The sequence below is a fragment of the Gymnoscopelus braueri genome (assembly GCF_963280865.1).
Source record: "Gymnoscopelus braueri genome assembly, chromosome: 3".
NCBI lineage: Eukaryota > Metazoa > Chordata > Actinopteri > Myctophiformes > Myctophidae > Gymnoscopelus > Gymnoscopelus braueri.
Window position 1 is genome coordinate 14,216,029 of NC_137612.1, and position 23,340 is coordinate 14,239,368.

General features: G+C 42.3%; 1 protein-coding gene across 1 annotated transcript in view; it reads right to left on the minus strand.

Moving 5' to 3' along the window:
• Positions 1-23,340, minus strand: part of LOC308082228 (SPRY domain-containing protein 3-like) — a 43,481-nt gene that overhangs the window by 10,068 nt on the left and 10,073 nt on the right. The window contains exons 5-7 of the mRNA XM_080423907.1: positions 21,922-22,057; positions 19,635-19,820; positions 15,812-15,961 (exon numbers count right to left, since the gene is read on the minus strand). Coding sequence (XP_080280033.1) covers positions 15,812-15,961; positions 19,635-19,820; positions 21,922-22,057 — 472 coding nt within the window. The remainder of the gene's footprint in view (positions 1-15,811; positions 15,962-19,634; positions 19,821-21,921; positions 22,058-23,340) is intronic.

The window sequence follows — 23,340 nt, forward strand, 5'->3', positions numbered from 1 at the left end:
TTTGCACTGTCGAAATCACAACAATGATATGAATATCAGATTAAAATATAGCAAAAAAGAAACAAAAGGGGGAAAAAAGATAGAGAAAGTAATCAAAACATATCCGAAAAGGAGTGAGAAGAAGTAAAAAACGTATAAACTCCCACCCCTTTTATACCTGAGTTAAATAATTACTTACTCGCTGAATTCTGTGCCTTACATTATACTGCTTATAAAAAAGAAATATACTCTTCAATGATATATATATCCTATATAGATATATAAATATATATAAATATATACACATATACATCCATATCCTAAATACAAAATACAAAATACAAAATACTACAATACTACCCTATATTGTAGTATGTATAGTACATACTATATAAAAACAATACATACAAATACAGCAAATAACCCTGCTATCCATTCCCGTCCTCCCTGTAACTTGTGAAAATCAAACCCTTGTACATTGTTTTAAAATGATTGATGTTTGGACATTGCTTTAATACCTCACAAACTGTTCCATATATTTACACCTGTAATTGATACGCAAAAACCTTTCATGGTGGCATGTCTGTTTAATGTTTTAAAATTGAATTCTCCCCTCAAGTTATAACCCCCCTCACGATCCTGAAACAAAGTTTACTGGTAGATGATGGTTCTTAGCCTTTAACTCAAATCTTTGCCTCTGGGGATTCTACAAATGTCTTCTTAATCCTAACAGTTTTTTTTTTAGAACAAACTTATTGTGGAATAATCCATGATTATGAAAGATAACTGTGTATTATTATTGGTGCAACAGCAATGTGCTTTTATTGTCCTGCAGGAGTTAGCAAACATGTACTGTTTGAGTTGAGCCTAGTGGTACAGAGTGGGCAGAGGCAGGCTCCCTGCTGTGCTCCTGAGCTTCAAAGACTTCTTGCATACCAGAGACAATAGGCCTTTGTGTGGAAGATAGGGAACAGGTCTCGCTATCAGGTGGTGGGTTTCTAAACAAAAGAGATAGCAACTCCGAGCGGGGGAGCTCTGAAGAGAGTGTGACAGGAAGCGGCAGGCAATCGCAAGGCTTTGTGGGTAAACAGAACTTCCGGTTGCTTGAACCTCCCTGAAGGAGGGCACTGTGTGAGAAGTTTATAAAGGAGCCTGTCTAGGAACAAACTTCAGATTCGATAAGTAACTGGCCATGGGTTGTCCCTCGAATATGGGTTCTTGAGTGACCCATTGATCGTCTGGAAGAGAGTGGAAAGTCAATAGTAAGTAAAGCATTGTAAATGATTGTATGTTTGATGTGTTCATAATGGGATGAAGTCATATCTTTAATACTGTGAATGTTCTGTGCTTATTTTCTCTCTTACCAGGTTTTATTACCTATTTACCTAAATGTATTGTATGTGTGATTAGTAAAATAAACCACCTTAAAAGACATTTGGTTTGAGTAATGCCTTAGACTCACTCTCTCTCTCTACCCTTTCATTTGGGCTTAGTAACCGTTGTTTAACTCTGCACAAAGCAGAAAACTAGGTTGGCTATAAAAGTGAACAGTAATAAAACTATTTATGCCCCCGGAGGAGGCATCTATGAGTTTTAGGCGGAATAGCCGTGTTATACAGAAATATAACACAGTTATTAAACTCTAGTAATCCCCGGAGGGGATTTTAGGTTTAACCGTTAAATTACGCAGTAATTAAACTGTAGTGTCTCTTAAGAGAGACATCTATGAGTTAAGTTGATTAACCGTGTTATCATAGGTATAACACAGTTATTAAACTCTAGTAATCCCTGGAAGGGATTTCTTTAGGTTTAAAGTATTAATTACAAGTAAATAAACTAATGATAGTCTCCGGAGGAAACTTATCTGAGTTTAGTAATTGGAACTCTGCTTGTTACACTGTAATAAGACTGTAGTGTCCTCGAGGGGGACAGCTTAGAGTTAATAAGCGAAGGACACTGTGTTTGAACTCCGCTTATTACAGAGTATAAATTACCAAGTAATTAAACAATTATAAAACCGTGGTAGCCTATGTAATAGCTAGATAGGTATTAGGCCCTTGAAGCGGATGGTATAATTGTGTGATTTTTGTGTTGTTGTAAAGATATGACACACTAAAAGTAATTGAATTATGCGTGTTATATAAAGAAATAACAGTATAAAAACTCCTATAGCCATAGGAATGAAAACACACTGTCTCTTTAAGATGAGAAGTGAGTTGTAACAAAGTATCTATTAGACCTGGTTATGGGACAGGTTAAAATAGGTTATCAGCACTAACACTGGAGAAATGAACTAATGTTAGAGTGGAAATCAGCGCCGAAAGGGTCGGTGTGGGACAAAGAGTCTCCAACAGTCACAGCACAAAAGAGAGTCATCGAATCCACGAAGGACGGAGACAGCTGTTGCTTGAAAAGGACAGCTACTATTGTCGAGACCGTACGGGCGCTACCGTGAGAAGGCTACCGGGAAGAGAACCAACCAGGTGCTATGAACAAAGCCCCACAGTTTGCAAAAAGTGTGGAGAAAGGACTGTAGATTTGGGGATGCTGCGTGCTAACAGATTCTATTGTCTGAGCTAAGGATAAGGAGCTGAGGGAGAAGCTAGAAGCTAACCACAGGTTATGTAGCTATAGGCTACCGTTAAAAGTTTGATTAGCGTACCAGAGGGGGTGGGGGTTGCTACCAGCTAACTTTTCCTTTGTCTAGCATAGTGCTAAGCTAACAGCCACTGGGAGGGGGTGGGGAATTGGCTACCAGTAATACACTGTCTAACCAGACTTTGATAGACTGATACTGTGAGTAACTAGATGATTAGTGTACAAGAACAGGGGATCAATGGTAATCATTGTGGGTTAAATACTAGAATGTACATTGGTAGAGCAAAATATATCCTATCCAGTATTAATTAACAAAATTAACTAATGTAAGTAGACCATTAAAAGGCTTCTTGCGTGGAATGCTGATAGGGTGGGTGCTATTTTACAGGTTAAACACAGTGTTAATTAATTATTGTTGTTATATAGCTAAAGGCTGAAACAACACTGTTACTTGCTAAAAATAACTGACGATTGCTGTCACAGCCCATTGAATTAAGACTAACTAAGAGACCTTATACCCAAACAGGGGAAATGGCAGAGTTAGCTGAAAGAGTGAGAGCAGCAAAGAAAGTCTTTGAGTGGGAAATAGTGTTGGCTGAAGATGATATGTCTTTTCAGTGGCAGCCCAAAGAGCTAGCCACAAAGAAAGAGCATCTGAGGACAGTTTTTACTAGACTCTATGAGATTACAGGTGATTATATCACCAAGCTTATAGAAAGTGGCAGCGACGCATCTGAGGTTTACAAGATGATAGAAGCTTGTGAACAGAGGTTTGTTGAAACAGACCAGAAATTTGTGACCTACTTTTGGTCCAACTATGTGAAAGTGCAAATGCACAATCTAGTCCAGGAATTAGTGCAGGCTTTAGAGGAGGCTGAGAAGATCAGCTCACAGGCCGCGTCCAGCATGGCGCAAAATAAGAAAGGGCGTGAGTTATCTAGGAGACTCGGTTATCTTGAGGAAGCAATGCTGGGGTGGGAAGGCCATGTCTCTAGGCTTAAGGAAACAGAGATGTGCAATAAATATCAGCAGCTGAGGGAAAGAAAGGAAGCCCAGTTGACCAAATGGTTAAACCCCCCAGTGAATCCACATTCCCCTGCTGTGGGGGAAGGGCAAATGACTATCTCCACAGATAAGGCAGCAGATTCGGTCATAAAGCAGGAAGCAGACCACGCTGCAGAGGGGGGTAGGAATGTCACACCTACAGATGGATCAGCTGGGCCAGCAGTCCTCAGAGTGAAACCAGATGGCATCACTACTGCAAGGGACAACGCTGAGACCCCTTTCCACGCTGCTCCGAGGGAGGCAGGGACCCCTTTCCACGCTCCGAGGGAGGCAGAGACCCCTTTCCACGCTGCTCCGAGGGACCACGCGGAGAAGGAGGTCAATCCTGAGGAAGTAACTGCGGAGAACCAGTCACTGGAGATCGAGAGAGCAGCTTCGATGGACAACGCGGCGGAGGGATATCTCCTCATCACGACACGCAGGGAAGGCGCCGAGGAGGTCGTGACGGCCGGCGGAGAGGAGCCATCGGCGGCGGGGAAGGTGCCACTGGAGATCGCGAGAGAAGCGAGAGAAGCTGCAGGGGAGACCCCATTCCACGCTGCGATCGAGAGAGCAGCTGCAAAGGTGCCACTGGTGATCGATGGAGCTGGACCTGGGGACGAGACGCCTGCGGAGGAAGCCGAGGGGGATCGACCAGAGGGAGCCAACGTCGCAGATGAGCAGACCGCCAGGGAGGCAGCTTCAATGGACGTCGCCACGGCGGTGAAAGTCTTCACCAATCCACTCGACGCAGAGGGGAGCCAGTCACTGGAGGTCGCTGAACCAGGAGAGAAGCCGGCGAGGGCGTCAGTAGACGCCGCTGCTGCGACGGACGTCGCCGCCAGCCCACTCAACACGGAGAAGAAGGGATCCGAGTCGCCTGGCAAGGGTGGCGTTCGCTCCAAGCGCCCGTCTACGAAAGGTGGCAGGCAGATGGCCCAAAGCAGACCAGTCAGGCCTGTCAAGGGTGGCGTTCGCTCCAAGCGCCCGTCTACGAAAGGTGGCAGGCAGATGGCCCAAAGCAGACCAGTCAGGCCTGTCAAGGGTGTCGTTTGCTCCAAGGGCCCGTCTAAGAAAGGTGGCAGGGAACCAGCTACCAGCGGACCGGTGGCGTTCAAGAAGGGAGCCGCCGAAGACAGACCAGTCGGGTCTGTCCGAAAACGGGGACTGGGCGCCAAACCAGCTCCCCCAGAACCCCTCAGAAAGAAGTCTGAGTGGGTAAATACTGGCATCCGTGCGCCCGCTCGGAAAGAGAGGGGCGGGGTGCTACGTCAGGTCATTTCAGTACCAACCACCAGGATCCAGGCAAAGAGAATGCGTCGTCCTGGTGGGGCTGTAACTAGAAAAAAGAAGGTGAAGATTAAAGATAAACTATCCCTTCTCCACCCCCCTGCGGGGGGGGCTGGGTGGAGCAGAGCTCCACGCTCTTTCTCGGCGGCGGCTGAGAGAAGCCCCCAGAAGGGGGTTGGTGGGGTTGCAGTCCCACTGGCGGCCAGAAGAGTGCCATCAGACGGTATTGCTGCTGCTGCGGAGACAGCTGCAGGGGATATCCATCCAGAGGGCGCCGCGGGGGACGTGACGGTCGAAGTAGAGACAGCCGAGGGGAAGACCGACACCAATTCACACACCGACATCACACCACTGCAGAGCGGCGTGGCACCACCTAAGAAGGGTGGCCCTTGCCCCGAGCCTAAAGCCCTGTTGGGCCAAGGTGGGAGGTCAGTAGCGACAAGAGCCAGACCAGTCAAATGCGATTGTGCAAACTGCAAGCCTCTTGACCTCCTGAAAAAATGCAAATGTGAAACCTGCAAGCCACGTAAACCCTTCGCACCAGCCCGGTGGGTCGTGGGGAAATTGCGAGGGAAGAAGGAAAAGTTGAAGCAGAAAGTCACTGTCCCACCACAGTCATCAGCGCGGGCTGGTGGTGGGATTGCAGTTCCACTGGTGGCTGGTAGTGCCAGCAAAGTGACACTGACAAACGAACAGGCTTGACTAACAGGTCTATCCAGTTATTAGCTGTGGACAGTGGTACGCAGTGCGGACAATAAGCGAAAAAGATGCCAACGTGGTGTCTAAAAAATCGAAATGTCTTATTTGAGCGACTGTTTACTTAGGAATTTCGAGAGATATTGTGTAAATGAATGTATCATTTGTAGTGTTTACGATATTACCAGAAGAAATAACTTGCATAATGAAATGTATTAATTTACTGCCGACAATATGCCACTAAGTCAAAATGCAACAATAATTTGGAGGTTCTTCCATAACAACAAAATTATTCAGTACTGATGTGGACTCATGATCTGAGCAATCAGGCCTTTTTGAATTGATTATTTGTTGATTGTATAAAAAGCATTTTGGGATGTGGGCTAGCGGTTTAAATGCAGAGTGAAGTTTCTTAAAGGTAAGATTGTAGATCAGCCATTTTAAAATCTTTTAAAACCTTTACCCAAGTTACAATGTCAATTACCATGGCAACATGCCCTAAATAGGACATTGACTTACTAGGGAAAAAAGTGGGAGAAGAAAAGTTTTCCAAAACAATTTGAATTCCTAAAAAAGTTTAAAGATTACAAATTGAGAAAGTTAAGTTGAACTGTAAATTATTCCAAAATATGGGTTTAGAGCCACTTAAAGACAATGTGTGAAAATTGTGTTGAGAATGTAACCTGTATGAGTGTGGGATCAGAGCAGTTTACAGAGATGAAATCGAACTTTTCCGCCATACTTTCGCCAAATACTGACCTAAGCCATGATTTAAGAAGCCAAAAAAGCTCACAGTGAATGGTGGTGTAGAGGTTGGTTGTGAGAGAACTGAACAGGGTTCAGTTATCACAGGTGGCAGGTGTGGAATAATCCATGATTATGAAAGATAACTGTGTATTATTATTGGTGCAACAGCAATGTGCTTTTATTGTCCTGCAGGAGTTAGCAAACATGTACTGTTTGAGTTGAGCCTAGTGGTACAGAGTGGGCAGAGGCAGGCTCCCTGCTGTGCTCCTGAGCTTCAAAGACTTCTTGCATACCAGAGACAATAGGCCTTTGTGTGGAAGATAGGGAACAGGTCTCGCTATCAGGTGGTGGGTTTCTAAACAAAAGAGATAGCAACTCCGAGCGGGGGAGCTCTGAAGAGAGTGTGACAGGAAGCGGCAGGCAATCGCAAGGCTTTGTGGGTAAACAGAACTTCCGGTTGCTTGAACCTCCCTGAAGGAGGGCACTGTGTGAGAAGTTTATAAAGGAGCCTGTCTAGGAACAAACTTCAGATTCGATAAGTAACTGGCCATGGGTTGTCCCTCGAATATGGGTTCTTGAGTGACCCATTGATCGTCTGGAAGAGAGTGGAAAGTCAATAGTAAGTAAAGCATTGTAAATGATTGTATGTTTGATGTGTTCATAATGGGATGAAGTCATATCTTTAATACTGTGAATGTTCTGTGCTTATTTTCTCTCTTACCAGGTTTTATTACCTATTTACCTAAATGTATTGTATGTGTGATTAGTAAAATAAACCACCTTAAAAGACATTTGGTTTGAGTAATGCCTTAGACTCACTCTCTCTCTCTACCCTTTCATTTGGGCTTAGTAACCGTTGTTTAACTCTGCACAAAGCAGAAAACTAGGTTGGCTATAAAAGTGAACACTTATGTTGCTATGATATCAGTGGTTCTCAAAAAAAAAATCAAGTCAAGGACCCCCAAAATGATATGTATTTGTCCGAAGTCACCCCCCAATCTCAAAATATTTTGTTCCAGGGACCCCCAGAAGCAAAGATTTTAGTTAAAAATTTATATATATATTCAAAGATTTTCAAGATTTATTTTTCAAAAATAGCAGATCTACAAGCTTATAGCGCGGCACTCGGTGCCGCGCTATGAGCTTGTATATCTGCTATTTTTGAATAGCCAAAGAAATCAAAAAATGACACAGATGTGTTCCCGGTCTTAATGGGTTAACTAAAGGGGGATGAGACAAGAACAAGGTTTTGGCTGTTTAACGGGGATCACAGGTGTGAAAACAACAACGCTTCCATACTCTGCCTGTGACCCCATTACGTCTACTATTTAGAACTGTATCATCATCCAATCCAAATCCAGCCACATTCATTAATTTTTTTTTAAGATCTGGTATTTTTATATGCCGTCTCGTTGTCCAGTTTTCAACCTCACATACCTGCCACGTTGCCAGTTGTTTGATCATTAAACCATTAAAAGTCTGCCGTACATACCAACCCCCGACAGGAAAGGATAGTCATGTTGTATTTTTAAACAAAATGTGGACGCGCCAGAGAGTTAAAAATAAAGTCCTGGATTGTAGCTTTAAACTTTTAGCAGGAGATGAACCACTGAAGGAGCAGAAATGCAGTTTGTTTTCGTCACAAACCAGCTGATTTCTCTACCGGTGGTGTTGACCTTTCTACCCCATGGGGAGTTACTTTTATAGTGAACGGTCTGGATAGGATCTATACCTGGTTAACACCGAAGACTGAGATCTGATCTCAATGCTTGCGTGATCATATTTCAATCGTTAATCCACTAGAATAACACCTAAATCAGCATGCGTTTGTTTTCCCCTTCATCCAGGTACAGATTGTTGTTTATATAATTCCGGGTGTAATTGGAGTCAAGGAGTAAGAACACACTGTGCTCGTTGGAATGAGGTGCCGTTTATCCTCCACGCATTATCATGACTAAAGAGGCTTTCTAAAGAATAAGGGCACACAGTATAAAAAACAGTAGCAGATCTGCCAGCTCAAAACGCGTCAAGATTACGGATCTGCTACTTTTGATGATTGTGTGTGACACTGTAGGGTGTTAATTTACAAACAAAAAGTTAAAACGTGGATAAAAGAAGTTTCTGCCCCGACAGCAACGATATTATGCATCAGAAGCGTTTAAGTGTCCCATTCAACGAGACTAAAGGGGCGGAGCTTCCCGCTGTGGCGTTCTGACAGCATCAGAACGCCACGACGCAAGTTGGACTTGCGTCATGTTCAATGCGTCTGAAGCATGAAGTTCACCATGTGAACAGGCGTCTACCAATAGGACAGAAGCGTGTCATACCCTAGGTGTGGTTGGCGAAAGGGCCTACTCTGTGTGGAGTTTGCATGTTCTCCCCATGTCTCCTAGGGTAGTTAATACCCTCACAAAAACATCTAGTTCAATCAGAAACACTCTCGTCTTAGTAGATAAAGAACCATTTATTGCCACAAATGGAATACAGTTAAGCTTGGCGTTAAAGCTCCGCTCTTGGGAGAATATTCACTGAACTTTGTCGAAGCAGCCTGCTAAGCATATATTCAGAGAATGCTTAAGCAAATCCCCATATGGATACAATGTCAACAATAGCAGTACATTGACATATTAGTTAGAATTAGCAGATATACATGATACACAAGTATTTGAGCCTATATGCAAGACTCTAAACAAGCAGATATACATGATAACCACAAGTATTTGAGCCTAAGCCAGACTCTAATCAAAAGGTGGAGGCTGGGGTGGAGGAGGAGCTAGCAAAATGCATTGGTTCAGCAACCAAGAAAGACCTAGAGAATAGAGGCCGTATTTAAAGGATCCTCTTTGCTCATGCGTGAGCTGTGATTGGATAATGAGTGTGTGACGTAATGACCACTGAGCTGTGAATGGGAAATAGAATGCTGATGTTCACATCAGCTGACTGACCGCTGGTTACAGCTTTGGCGTGCACGACTTCCGTGTCCTGCATGAACTAACGCTATGCTTCATTAATCCTAGTCTCTATACCGCCTCCCCCATGACAGCCGGGGCGCCTGATGGAGGGGAAAGGAACTGGTTGGAATAACGTTTTCCTTCCATGCACTACGTCCTACCAGGGAAACTCCCTCCTGTCAGGTGACAAGAAGGTCAGGTGGCTCTCTTGCATTGAAGGAGGCATGAGCTTGGCCCTGGGCTCCCTAGGCTGGTGGGGGGAGTGTAGCGCCCAGGATCACTTAGAAAATTGGCACCGGGTGAAAAAGAGTTACAAAATCGTGGGATAAAAAAGAAATTTAGGAAAAAAAAGAGAAGTTTGTCATTGAGCCCAGGACAAAAAAAAAAGAAATACATGCCATCTCCAGTTTACTTCCTGTATGAGCGGAAGCAGGTTGGAGTCTATTATTTCCAATGGAAGAGTGAACGTGAACACAGAGCTTCTGAACCATTCTTTAGCTCCATGGTCACCCTGAACTAAATATTGGAACCGATTGTCACAAGCCACACAATCTTCTCAAGATTTTCATACTAAAATGGCTTTTTTTCAGAGAGACAAATCAGGAGAAAATCTATTTCATTATCGACCTTTCTCTGTCCCCGCAACACGCTCTTGCGGGATCTAGCACCAGTAAACATCAGACGTTCGCGAGATCGGGAGACCATTTGTAGGATTTGTGGACCATTTTGCCTCTAGTGGCTCCAATTGGGATGGGATGGCATCTTTAATAATTACATATCTTTGATTGAGCTGACTTGGCAGGCATTGGGCTTCAACCACTCCAAATAAGTCAAACGAACTACACACCACCAGACAACCCACACTGCCCACAATCCAGTGAGACAACATGGGAGATTGATGCATCTCTACACCTCGGCATGAGGTTGGTGATAAAGACCAGGTCAGCATAGGACCAAGACACAAAGATTACTATGAGTTACCAAAAATAAAAACCTGATATGGGAAGTCAATCTTTTATCTTTAGGACAGTTAAATTATGGAATTCACTACATTAAGGCTTTCACCAACTAGTCGACTAGTATAACCACTAGTCGACCTTGGTAATTTCGACTAGTCGACTACCACTGGGTCAAATTAGTCGACCAGTAAAAATCTCTAGTCGTGAAAGCCCTATATGCTGAATAAAAAACCTAAAAAATTAACTAGGATTGTTTTTTTTTTATTGATTCATTATTGTGCCGTCAGTAGAATGTAGGATATTGGTAGTACTATAACCATAGATGGGCATGTGTATCGTATATGGGCAGGCACTGTGTGTGTGTGTGTGTGTGTGTGTAGCTGTGTTTTTAGGTCTATGCTGTAATACTTGGTTGTTGTTTTTATCATTATTTGTGTGCTGTAACATTATGTTTTATGTAGACTGGACTCTTTGAAGAGAGTCCAGAAGAGATCCAAATCAAATCAAACTAATAATCATTTTTGGGCTTGTTTCATTTACTGGGAGCTATTTCTGTGAGTCGCCACAGGGTGCTTCAGCCCTTTGTTCACATAAAAATTCCAGACCATTTCAATACTTTTTCCTCTCAGACCTCTACTTTTGTAGTTTTCTAAATTAAGACCAGTGTGTATTTTTGAGGGGGATTTTGACCCTTTGATCACCGGTGGTGATCTCAAAGCACTGGCAGTGAGACCCTGCAGATGGGGTCAGCAGTGATCCAGTGCAGTGGTGGAAAGTAGCTAAGTACTGTACTGGTACTCAAGTACTGTACTTAAGTACAATTTTGAGGTACTTTGAGGTACTTTATTGGAGCATTTCCAATTTTCAGTACTGTTACTTGTACTCCACTACCTCTCACCAGAGGCAAATATTGTACTTTTACTCCACTACAATTATTTGAAAACTTTCGTTACTAGTTACTTTGTAAATTTTGATTATTACAACAAAGCCCTATATACATTTTGGCCATTTGAAAATAGACGATCTACAAGCTCTTGTGAGCTTGTAGATCTGCTATTTTCAAAAGATTTTTATACATTCTGCATAATGAGTACTTTTACTTTTGGTACTTTAAGTACATTTTGATGCAAATACTTTTGTACGTTTACTCAAGTACATTTTGAATTACGGACTTTATTGCAGTATTGATACTTTTACTTAACCCTCGTAGGGTCTTCGTGTTTTAGTCACACACAGGGCCTTCGGGTCACTTTGACCCGAAGGCCCTGTGTGAACATTTTCATTTTCATGAAAATGAAAATTTTCATTTTCATATCACATGTTTAGTACAGTAAATAAGGCAAATAGAAGAAGTTTCATAGAGAACAAAAAATGTTTACATACGTTTAATTCATGTTGAAAATGTTAAACCGGGTCAAAAGGACCCGAGGACCCTACGAGGGTTAAGTGAAAATTGTGAGTACTTTTTCCACCAGTGATCCAGTGTTTGACTTGGGGTCAGCAGTGATCCAGGTTTTAATATTAGGATTGCTTGAGCCATGAGGCCAGAAATAAACAATGACCCATTAAAAAAAAGTATCCTGGGCTAACATTAGGACATTAGGGTGTCGACTACAGCAGTGGTTCCCAAACCTTTTAGCTCAAGACCCAGAGGAGAAATTAGACGTTTGCCAGGGACCCAAACTAAAATAGCGCTGCGTTGTGAGCTTGTAGATCTGCTATATTCAGCACTTTTTCAGTTTTTATTTTATTTATTATTATAAAAATTATATGTTTTAATTTTATTCATGAAATTCTTTTGAAAAATGGTGGAATAGTTTTTAATTGATATATTTATATATATTTTTTAAATGTGAGAAACTGAAAAAAACATACATATCTAATCTGGGATTAGAAATGTTTCCAAGCTGCCATCCAGGCAGTTATCAGAACCAACACTAGAGGGCACACACGCGCACACACACACACACACACACACACACACACACACACACACACACACACACACACACACACACACACACACACACACACACACACACACACACACACACACACACACACACACACACACACACACACACACACACACACACACACACACACACACACACACACACACACACACACACACACACACACACACACACGTATTTTTTCTGTTCACATTGTCAACATTTCTATGTATGAAGAATTACTACGAGCAAAACTTTCAGACTTTCACCCAAATCTACTTCTCCAGGTGTGGTCTTTCATAATCCCATACTACTGTTCCAGCATGAAGTTAAAGGGATAGTTCACCCCCAAAATGGCTTTTTTTCTCTATCGATTAGTCACCCCACGGAGATTTGAATTCATGGATATGTTTTTGTTTTGGTCGTATTCCTAAACCAATAATTTGATGACGGGCAGCGGTCCCGGTAGGAGACACTGTGTCTCCTACCGGAACCTCTGGTCATGAAATGATTGGCTTTATAGGAATGTGACAAAAACAATGTTTTTGGGTGAACTATCCCTTTAACTGTACAGAATGCCATACTACTGTTCCAGCATGAAGTTAACTTTACAGAATGCCCGGCGCACGGTAACGCCTAAAAGAAACATCCACAATTTCTATGATTACCGTCAGATGTGTTTTTACCTGTCAAAATGTCTGCTGAAAAGTCTGTGAAAAAGGGTCTGTTGTAGGCAGCTATAGCACATGCAATATCTAGGCTGATTGATTTTGATTTCAAATCCATCATTTAAGTGAAGCAACAGGTGCCTATTTTTATTTATATTAAACAGGATGTGCAGATGGCATGTGATGTTTCATGGTGAGATTAAATCCAGGGTGATTGAGATTGTTGTGTAAACATTCAACAAGTCCTTTCTCAGCGAAAGATGATTAGCGCTTATTTACAAAACATGCCTCATTAGTGCGCCGTCAATTGTCACTCGGTAGTGCTTGAATGAGCCTAATTAATGTAGCTAACCATAAACGTCTGAGCCTCGAGGAAACTGCTGCATACTTAGAATTTCTTGATATTTAGTTTCCGTGTTGTTTAGAGAATGAAACGCAACCACATAGCAACAAGAGGAAGTAGAAAATGGGAAGAAAGGAAAATAGAGACATAGTAGGGTGATGAGGAGTTCTTATCCTCCAGGCCAGTCCTTGTCAAACTTTGTCATGTCAAGGACCTCCAAATTAATAGGTATTTAGCCACAGACCCTCAACTGAAAATATGTTGTGCCAGGCAGGGACCCCCCATACAGGATTTGTGTTGTTGAAATGTTATAATATGCTCAGCAGCAGATATAAACTGGAAACAAACAACACTTTGATATGTGTTTTCAGTTCAAACGAGTGGCGTCCCCAGGAATTACATTTAGGGCAGGCGAGATTTATTTCTGCACCGCCCCCCCCCCCCCTCTATTACTACCCCCAAAAAAGGAATTTCAACTCAATCGGCGAAAGTGGCCGTTTTCAAGATGTTTTGGCCATTATCTCTGGAACAAAAGGTCCAATCTGCTCAGCTCAAAGCTTGTTGGATGCGTGACTTTGAGGACATTAAGCACGTTATGACACCTTTTCGGGTCATTGGGGTTTTCTAGGGGAGGCGAGATCTTAGTTGGGCAGGCGACCGCCTGTCCTGCCTCTACAGTGGGTACGCCACTGGTTCAAACTGCTGCAGAGCCAATCAAATGAAGCTATGAGAAACTGACCCGAAACAGGAATGCCACCTTTTGAAAAAGGGAACTACAGTCATGTACAAAGTTTATCATAAAAGATAATCGATTTTGGGGTGCATTGACTAGTTCCAGAATCTATATAACATTCAGGAGGTGTAGTTCCAGACTCTATATAACATTCATTTGATTTGATTTTATTAGACGTTATACAGGATAAAAACGCATTTTACATCATGTTCATCGTAGAAACGTCAAGGATACAGACACAGAAAAGTCTTGCGACTTATTTTCATTGTGGTCCTTGGTCTGAGACAAACACTGCAACAAAATACATACAGGTAGACAGTACAGTAATAAATAAAACAATCAAAAGCTACACTACCTACAGCATAAATACATATAATCGCATTACTAACATAAGTGACCCTACGTTTTCTAATAGCCATGCTTTGACCCTTATCTTAAAAAGGAGATGGCTGCTGGTGCTCTTTATAGTCAGGGGTAGCGAGTTCCAGTTAACTGCTCCTCCAAATCTAAGTGAGCGTTTTCCCATTTCAGTGGTGAACGTGGGCATGGTCAGGTCTGCTATGCTGGCTCTGGAGGTGTTTGAATAGATTTAGCCTCTCAGACCCAAAACTTAGAATATTTAGTTGTTGTTGGATAAGATTTTGTCCACAATTCCATGCTGTATCGATGTTGGTACCATAGGAGAGATGACAGGCAAACGTTGATCAAAATAACAATCCTTCTACATTCTCTAATTGTGTAGACTTCTTGTAAATTACCGTAAGTATTGCAGATTTTTTACAATAATTGAACTCTTGAGAGTGCTCTCAAGAGTTAAAGATCTATAAGGGTCCATTTGGTTACCAACTCTCCAGCATTTAGCTGGGGACCACCTGGAACCCCCTCAAGGACCACTGGTTGAGAACCACTGCTATATAGCATTCAGTAGATCGTGGAATAGTTGTCTGGCTACCAGAGACTAGTAGGTAAATATTAAATGGCCCAGCCTGGAATTTCTATGGAATAAGCAATGAGGGGCTAGAATGAGGCAATATTTATTCTATTAGCTTTTTTCTCTCCCCGTCATCCATCACTCAGAGCGGAAACAATGAGGGCAGTGGGGTGGGGGCGGGGGGTTGGGCCATTGGGGTGGGGTGGGAGATTATGTTTCATGTAGCAACAGATTAACCACACAGTAATAAATAATATAATGCATATTGCACAACAACACAGACGCACACACACACACACAATAGATGACAGGAAATGATAATGGTGATGTGTTTCAACCGGTGGGTGGAAGTGGAAATACACAGATTTACTTACAGAAAGTAAAAAATAATCAATCCACACAATATATATTGTTGCCACAATATATATTGTTGCTTGTAGATTGTTGTAGATTGTTGCTTGTAGATTTAAAAAAATCGTGAAAAATTGGTGAAAATCTTTGAATATATATGTTTCAAAGCAAACATTTTTTACTCCGAGCTGTGCTTCCGGGGGTCCCTGGAACAAAATATTTTGAGATGGGGGTCCGCAGCCAAACATTTTTAGATATATATTTGGCCGGGGCCCCCCCAGACGCAAAGATTTGAGTTAAAAATGTTCGCTTTAAAAATATATATATATTCAAAGATTTGAACAAATTTTCAAGATTTTCAAAAAATTGCAGATCTACACGCTCATAGCGCGGCACTCGGTGCCGCGCTATGAGCTTGTAGATCTGCTATTTTTGAGCAGCCAAAGAAATCTTAGAATGACACAGACGCGTTCCCGGTCTTCATGGGTTAAGTAGAGAGTACTTGAGTAAGGGCACTTAGTTACTTTCCACAGCACTGGTTGTTTCAACGATGCAGAGCCTCTTACCCTGCGTGCCAGTCCCAGGGCGATGTAGGAGTTCTCTCCTTCGCTGGTGATCTCCAGCTCGTAGTAGTGGCAGTGCGTGCCCAGCGGGCGCCGGGCCTGGGCCAAGCCCACGTCAGCGATGCTCTTTCCTTTGCCCACGTACTCCAGCAGCTGAAAGGAAAAAGCCAAATGACACACATCATGTACAAACACTGTCATTAACACATTAACTGCCGGGAATTCATTAACTAATTAATTAATTAATTAATTAATCAGCCACTGCCAGCGTTTTTACTAATCTTTTGAGACATACAGACATTTCTTTTTAATAACGAATATCAGATGTCTGGGAGGAAAGACGAAGGTCTCTTCTTTCATCCATTTTTAGAATGTGTGATTTCCGGGCAGTGGTGGAAAAAGTGCTCAAATGTTTTACTTAAGTAAAAGTATCAATACTGCAATGTAGAAGTACTCTGTTACAAGTAAGAGTCCGGAATACAAAATTTGCTTGAGTAAAAGTACAAAAGTGTTGGTATCAAAATGTACTTAAAGTACCAAAATTAAAAGTACTAAAATGTTTGAAAATAGCAGATCTAAAAGCTCACAACGCGTCACAACGCGTTGTGAGCTTGTAGATCGGCTATTTTCAAATAGCCTGGGTATAAAACAGGGCTAAAGTGGTTAATGTATGTTTTATAATGTAATCATTTATATCTGCAAGGTAACTAGTAACTAACGTTTTCAAATAATTGTAGTGGAGTAAAAGTACAATATTTGCCTCTGAGATGTAGTGGAGCAGAAGTAAAAGTATAGACAATTGGAAATACTCCAGTAAAGTCAAAGTACCTCAAAATTGTACTTAAGTACAGTACTTGAGTAAATGTACTTAGTTACTTTACACCACTGCTGACAAGGTTCCGGAAGAGCGCCCTCTATCGTAATCACTGACATCACCAAATGACGTCTATAGACGTCAATGGTGGTCAATGTGTTGAGCAACAGATTGCAACAGATTGACCACAATGCTTAACTTTTCATGTCTTACTCAGGGATACAACCCGGTGTCCTGGCTGCATGAGCGCCAACATTAGTTTTTTACAGGATTTTTGTAGATCAGCAATCAGTAAGTGTTGGAAAGCTGGTATTTCTACCCGTTGATATGTTTACTGTAGACATTTTTATTTCCGATTTCTAACTGTTTCTATGATGTTTTTGCATAGTAGTGTATATTTGTCTGTCATTAAATGTTCGATGAATTGAGTACAAAGGACCCCAATGGAAACAAGCCATAGTGCTTTCTTGGGTTTTAAATCCTCTTAAACAGACCTTGTATTGAACTGTACTTCCCTGTGCAAACTGTTAATAAAGTATTCAATCAATCAAAAAGCTTCTGTTGCCGAAACTCTGCTGTTGAATGGGCGGTGGGTACACTGTAGGGCAGTGGTTCTCAACCTGTGGGTCGAGAACCCCAGGGGGATCCCCGCATGATTTTTGGGGGGTCCCCAGATGATAGTGAAGTGACAATTTAAGGACTTTTAAGACCTTTTTAATACCAAAGAAAAAAAGGGGGAAAAAAGAAAAAGACCATTACTGCAACAAAAGTAATCAACAAACTCTACTATAAAACATTGGCCAAATTGTCAAATAATATAAGAAAGAGGCAAACATTGTGAAAATAGCCCATCTGCAAGTTCACAACGGCGATTTTCACAATATTTATCTGTGGAACGGAGTCAAACAAAATGGGGGGTCCCCAGTTCAAATGATTATTTTGTGGGGGTCGCGGCCTGAAAAGGTTGAGAACCACTGCTGTAGGGAAGCGTCGAAAGCCGACAGCTTTCGACGCTTCCCTACAACTTGCGACCGTCGCATAGCAGCGGGCTTGTTGTTGAAAAAGACATCAAGCCATAGGCTATTTTTAGCACCATAGTAGCGTCTTTCTGTGTCGGCTCTCAGGTGCATTCAGCAACTTTTTTTCACACCTTCCAAACTGACTGATCTCCCTACTGCCAGTCTGTAGTAAATCTTTATAGTAGTCTGTTTGGTGGAGAGCTGCCTTTTCCAGTGCAATAACACAAGACAATGCCAGATTTGTGGGAGAAATGGAGGGTTATTAGAAATGCAGGAGGTATGCAGGTTACTGCCCTGTGGCGACCCAGCTGCAGTCCCCTCCCCTCCCATCCTTTCAACTCAGAAATAGGTTTAGTTGTATGCGTCGTCACTCCTCCTCCTCCTCCCAGACTCATAAATCTCCATCACTGTGCTGTCAGATGCAGGAAGGAGGAGAAGCATGGAACAGGAGGATGACACATTTCTCCTTGGGGCAAAAAGCCATGTTTTACTGGTGATGAGAGTGGATATCACTTCATATCGTCTACTAGTTACTAACTATGTAAATATGTTTTACTGGTGATGAGAGGTGTTATCACTTCATATCGTCTACTAGTTACTAACTATGTAAATATGTTTTATTGGTGATGAGAGTGGATATCACTTCATATCGTCTACTAGTTACTAACTATGTAAATATGTTTTATTGGTGATGAGAGTGGATATCACTTCATATCGTCTACTAGTTACTAACTATGTAAATATGTTTTACTGTTGATGAGAGTGGATATCACTTCATATCGTCTACTAAAACTAACTATGTAAATATGGAGGACCTTACCTTTACCGACTGACTGCTTTTTACTGCCTTATTCTCAGCTTTTTAACCCATTAAGACCGGGAAAGCGTCTGTGTAACCACTTTATCCATAATTTATACTTCTGCTATTCAAAAATAGCAGATCTACAAGTTTGTAGATCTGTTATTTTTGACAAATCTTGAACATTTTGTGTAAATATTTGAACATGTATATTTTTTTAAGAGAACATTTTTGACTCAAATCTTTGCTTCTGGGGGGTCCCTGGAACAAAATATTTTGAGATGGGAGTCCGCGGCCAAATACATTTAATTTTGGAGGTCCCTGACATGAAAAGAACCACTGATATTATAGCAACATAAGTTATTTTCTTTTTTTAACTGCTAGGATTTAGAAGACATTTGTAGAATCCCCAGAAGCAAAGATTTGAGTTAAAAATGTTCGCTTTAAAAAATATATGATAAGATTTATACAGGTTTTCACGATTTTTCAAAGAAATAGCCCAAAGTATAAAATAATGGTTGTAGCTAAAATCGAAAATGACACAGATGGGTTCCCGTTCTTAACTCATTCCCTGCCTAGAACGTAAAAAACGTAATTATTTCCAATTACCAATTCTGCCAAGAACGTAAAAAACATTTTTTTTTTTTTTTCAATTTTTTTTTTTTTTTACCCAAAGACCAAGGAGATATGATTTTTCGAAGATCTAGACTCCTATCCACTTGCTTGTTAACTTAAAACTTAAACATTCTGTATCTCGGCTCCTGAGTACTTTTTTTTTTCAATGAAAAATCTCTGGCAGTGGGCAAACGCGGCCAGAAATAATTCAGGCAGTGAATGAGTTAATGGATTAATCTAAAGGTTACCATGATTTCTTAATTTGTTCTCCCATTTATTTCCCCTTATTTTTATGTGATCTTTTTATCACCATATGTATTATGTCCCTTGTCACTGCCAGCCACCTTCGGTTTGGTCTTTGGGATCGTGTAGAACCACTGTTTCCCAAACACAGGAATGGGTCACGAAACAATTTGTATAGGTTGCGGGGTAAATATGCCCCCTTTTTGTTTTGTTTACTACAATCCCTGGCAAAGAATATTTTTGAGATGGGGGGGGGGGAACACGGCCAAATACGTACATATCAATTTGGGGGTCCTTGACATGAAAACAAAGGTTTGAGAACCCCAGTGAACTTACGGTGCCGGTCACTCTGACGTCATGGAGACGAGCCCAGTCGTCTTCATGGCTGTCCACGATCATCAGCCCGTCGTCCTCCTCCGTCAGCCACTCCGCCTGCAGGTCCAGCTGAACCTCCTCTCCGATGGAGAGCATGCCCACCGCGGGGAACAGAGCACCGGGCGCCGCCATCTCCACGTTGCCCACCTGGACAATAATAAGGCAAAATTAAACACATTAACTCTTTCACTGCCAGAGTATATATGTTACAGGGAAATTGGCATTCCAGGGAAATTGAAAAAGGAGCGCTTGTTTTTACCACCCACCCAGGCAATTCCGTATAACCAACACTAGAGGGCAATGAATGCACACTGAATCCACACTGAATCCACACGCATGCACATGCGTGTGCGCATGCACACACGCACACGCATGTGTGCATGCGCACACATGCACACGCACACATGTGTGTCGTCGTGGACACTGGATAATAACCATAGACTGTAACCCATGAAAAGATCTATTCTCCCCCTATCGGTTCACAACTCGGACGGCGCTGATTCGACTAGCAGACCTTCGGCCGGTCGGCGCGGGCACTCGCGCCTGGAGGCGCGTGGGCGCGCCTCCTCGGCCTCAAGCTCTGCTGAGTCGGCGCGCCTCCGTCATGGACAATAACTATTATCACTTGTGCGTGTGAACGCGTGTTCAGCGTTCCCCTAGCGTAGCTTCCTGGTTGCTATGTGGGGGGGAACAACTAAAGCCAGGTCGGCCTCGCATCAAAGCCCCGCCTCGCGTCTCCTCCTCCTCCTCCTCCTCCTCCTCCTCCTCGCGCCGCCTCGTATCAAAGCCCCGCTTCGCGCCTCCTCCTCGTGCCGCCTCGTATCAAAGCCCCGCCTCGCGCCTCCACCTCCTCCTCCTCCTCCTCACGAGCCTCGCGTAAAAAACCCTATCTCGAAAAGCCCTGCCTCGCGCCGAAGCCCCGCACCTAAAAGCGAGCGCTCCTCTTTCAATTTCCCTGGAATGCCAATTTCCCTGTGACATATACATTAATAAACTCACCCACTGCCAGCGATTTTCGTGTTTCATAACCTTTTCAACTGGTCACAGAAGATTTTGATCCATTATGATCCATTGTCGGATCGTGAGTACACACAAACAGTATCCATGGTCGATCACCAGAGGAAAACATTTTCACCCGTGAGGTAACTTTCCTTGTCGCAGACAAGCTGAAAACAGCATATACCGTCAAAAATGCACGTCTTTCCCACCTCCCCAACTGGCCACGGAACATTTATATACATTATGATCGCTTGTCAGACGGTTGGTAAACACAAAGGGGATCACTGTTCGTCGTGCAGAGAAAAAATAAAGAAAACCCGAACTGTCGCTAATGCAGAATTTGATTATCCATATCCATTATCAAAATAATTGTCTCCGCCGGAGGCGGAGAGTATGTTTTCGCTTCGTCCCGCCGTGTGTTCACCTCCCCCCTAGCCAAGCTAACATTGGTCAAACTTCACGTGACAATATGTTGTCACAAATGCTTTTGATTGGCTAGCGAGACGCATGACGAAATAAAATCCTATAAATAGGTGTGTCACTTCAAAAATCCATTTATGTTTTTTGAAGTGAGGTAAGACAGGATCAATCAGTCTTGATTGGAACAGTACCTTCCAGTACAAATCACCCGTCCGTGCGTGTGTGTGTCCCTCTGAGAACACCTAACATTGGTCAAGCAAAGGCGCAGAAGGCCAAAGCTAAGAAAGCATACTCATCTACAACAGTAACACAGAAGAGGACTATAGAGTTGAATTGATCCCACAACAAGGCCGAAGTCTTAATACTGTAACAATTGGCCACCTTGATCAAATACATTATGACATAGATCAAACACACCAATCAACTGCTGAAACTGTTCAAGACAATGAAGATGAAGAAGTCAATTACGAGGACTCCCATATGACACATTGCTTCAAGAAGATTTTTTTTTAGATGCAGACACTACATATTCAGTCGCCCCTGCAGAACACCAAAAACCACGCGCATTCTACCAAGACGACCCGTTCTACCAAGACGACCCGTGCTATTAAAATAGCACGGGTCTGCTGGCGGAGACTTGTGCTCCGAGGAGCAAATTTTCTAGTTGATTTTGAAACTTTGAGACCCTAAGATAAACTGTGATGTAAATGAATGAACAAACATAGCTGAATTCAGAGGAGGACGAGGAGGGGGGGGGCTATAATGGGTGAACAAAGAACATTGTATCTGAAGGAGAATAATAATAATAAGGGAGGAAATGAGAACTTACTTCCTTGCCGTTCTTGGTGAAGAACACGGTGATCTGGCCTTCTTCAAAGGTGTCTCGGTAGATCCCACAACCGATCCTGTCCCCTTGGTTACACTTTGGCCCGAACTGCTGTCCGACGCTCTTACCGTTGTATAGCCTGTAGGAAGAGGAGAGGTGTGTGAGCTTCAATTTCAACCTGAGTTCGGGGCTGGACAATACCATATCGATATTATGCCACTAAGACCGGGAAAGCATCTGTGTCATTTCATAGATTTCTTTGGCTATTCAAAAATAGCAGATCTACACGCTCATAGCTATGAACTTGTTTTTGAAGAATCATGAACATTTTTTACAAAAAGTCTTCTAACAGTTTTCTGAAAAACTTATGTTGCCATGTCAGTGGTGCTAAAACCTTTTCATGTCAAGGACCCCTACAATGATATGTATTTGGCCATGGACCCCCCCCCCCCCCCGTCTGAAAATATTTTGTTCCAGGGACTTCCCAAGAAGCAAAGATTTGAATTAAAATGTTTCACTTAAAAAATATATAGATTATATTAATATGAAAGATTTGCAAAAAAAAATCAAGATCCCCCCCCCCCAAAATTTCAGACATACAAGCTCATAGCGGGGCACTATGAGCTTGTAGATCTGCTATTTTTAAATAGCCAAAGTATAAAATATGACACATGGATGCTTTCCCGGTTTTAAAGGGTTACATGGATATCATGAAGAAAAAGAATAAACCCGCACACTCATCTGCACACTCATCTGCTCCAATGCCAAGGCTCTTCATCGGGTCAAAACTCTTTTGACCCGATGAAGAGCCTTGGCTCGAAACGTTGTCAGTAAATTTACATTGGAGCAGATGAGTGTGTGGGTTTATTCTTTTTCTTCATGTTACTTTCCAACCCAGCACCTCAACCAAGTGATGTGCGTATTCTATTTGTTTTTACATGGATATCATGACATGAGATGAGGTATCGTCGTAGAATTGCGATATGGCAAAAAGTATTGTCTTTTCCAATGGCTTTAACAACTTATGCCTTATTTCGTTGTTACAAAAAATTATTAAAAAAATGACAAATAGCTAAGATAAGATGTGCAAGCTCACACCGCCCTGTGCAACATTGTTTTCTCACTCAACAGTAAAAAAAACAAAAAACATACAGTATAAGTATAAGTCAGTAGACTTAGAGTCAAGGGCTGAGGAGATGTTTCAGTTCTGTATGTCTTTAATGTCCAAAGAGTCGGTCACTGTGCTACTCTGAGGAGCTCTGCTGGTCCAAAGTGGTCGTTCCTTCTGTGAGCTGCAGCTTCACCCGTTTACACTGGTGCCTTGTGAACATTTATATCAATCATCACAGTACGATATTATCGTCACCATAACGATATTGAGGTATTTGGACCAAAAAAAAATAAGAACACATTGTCCAGCTG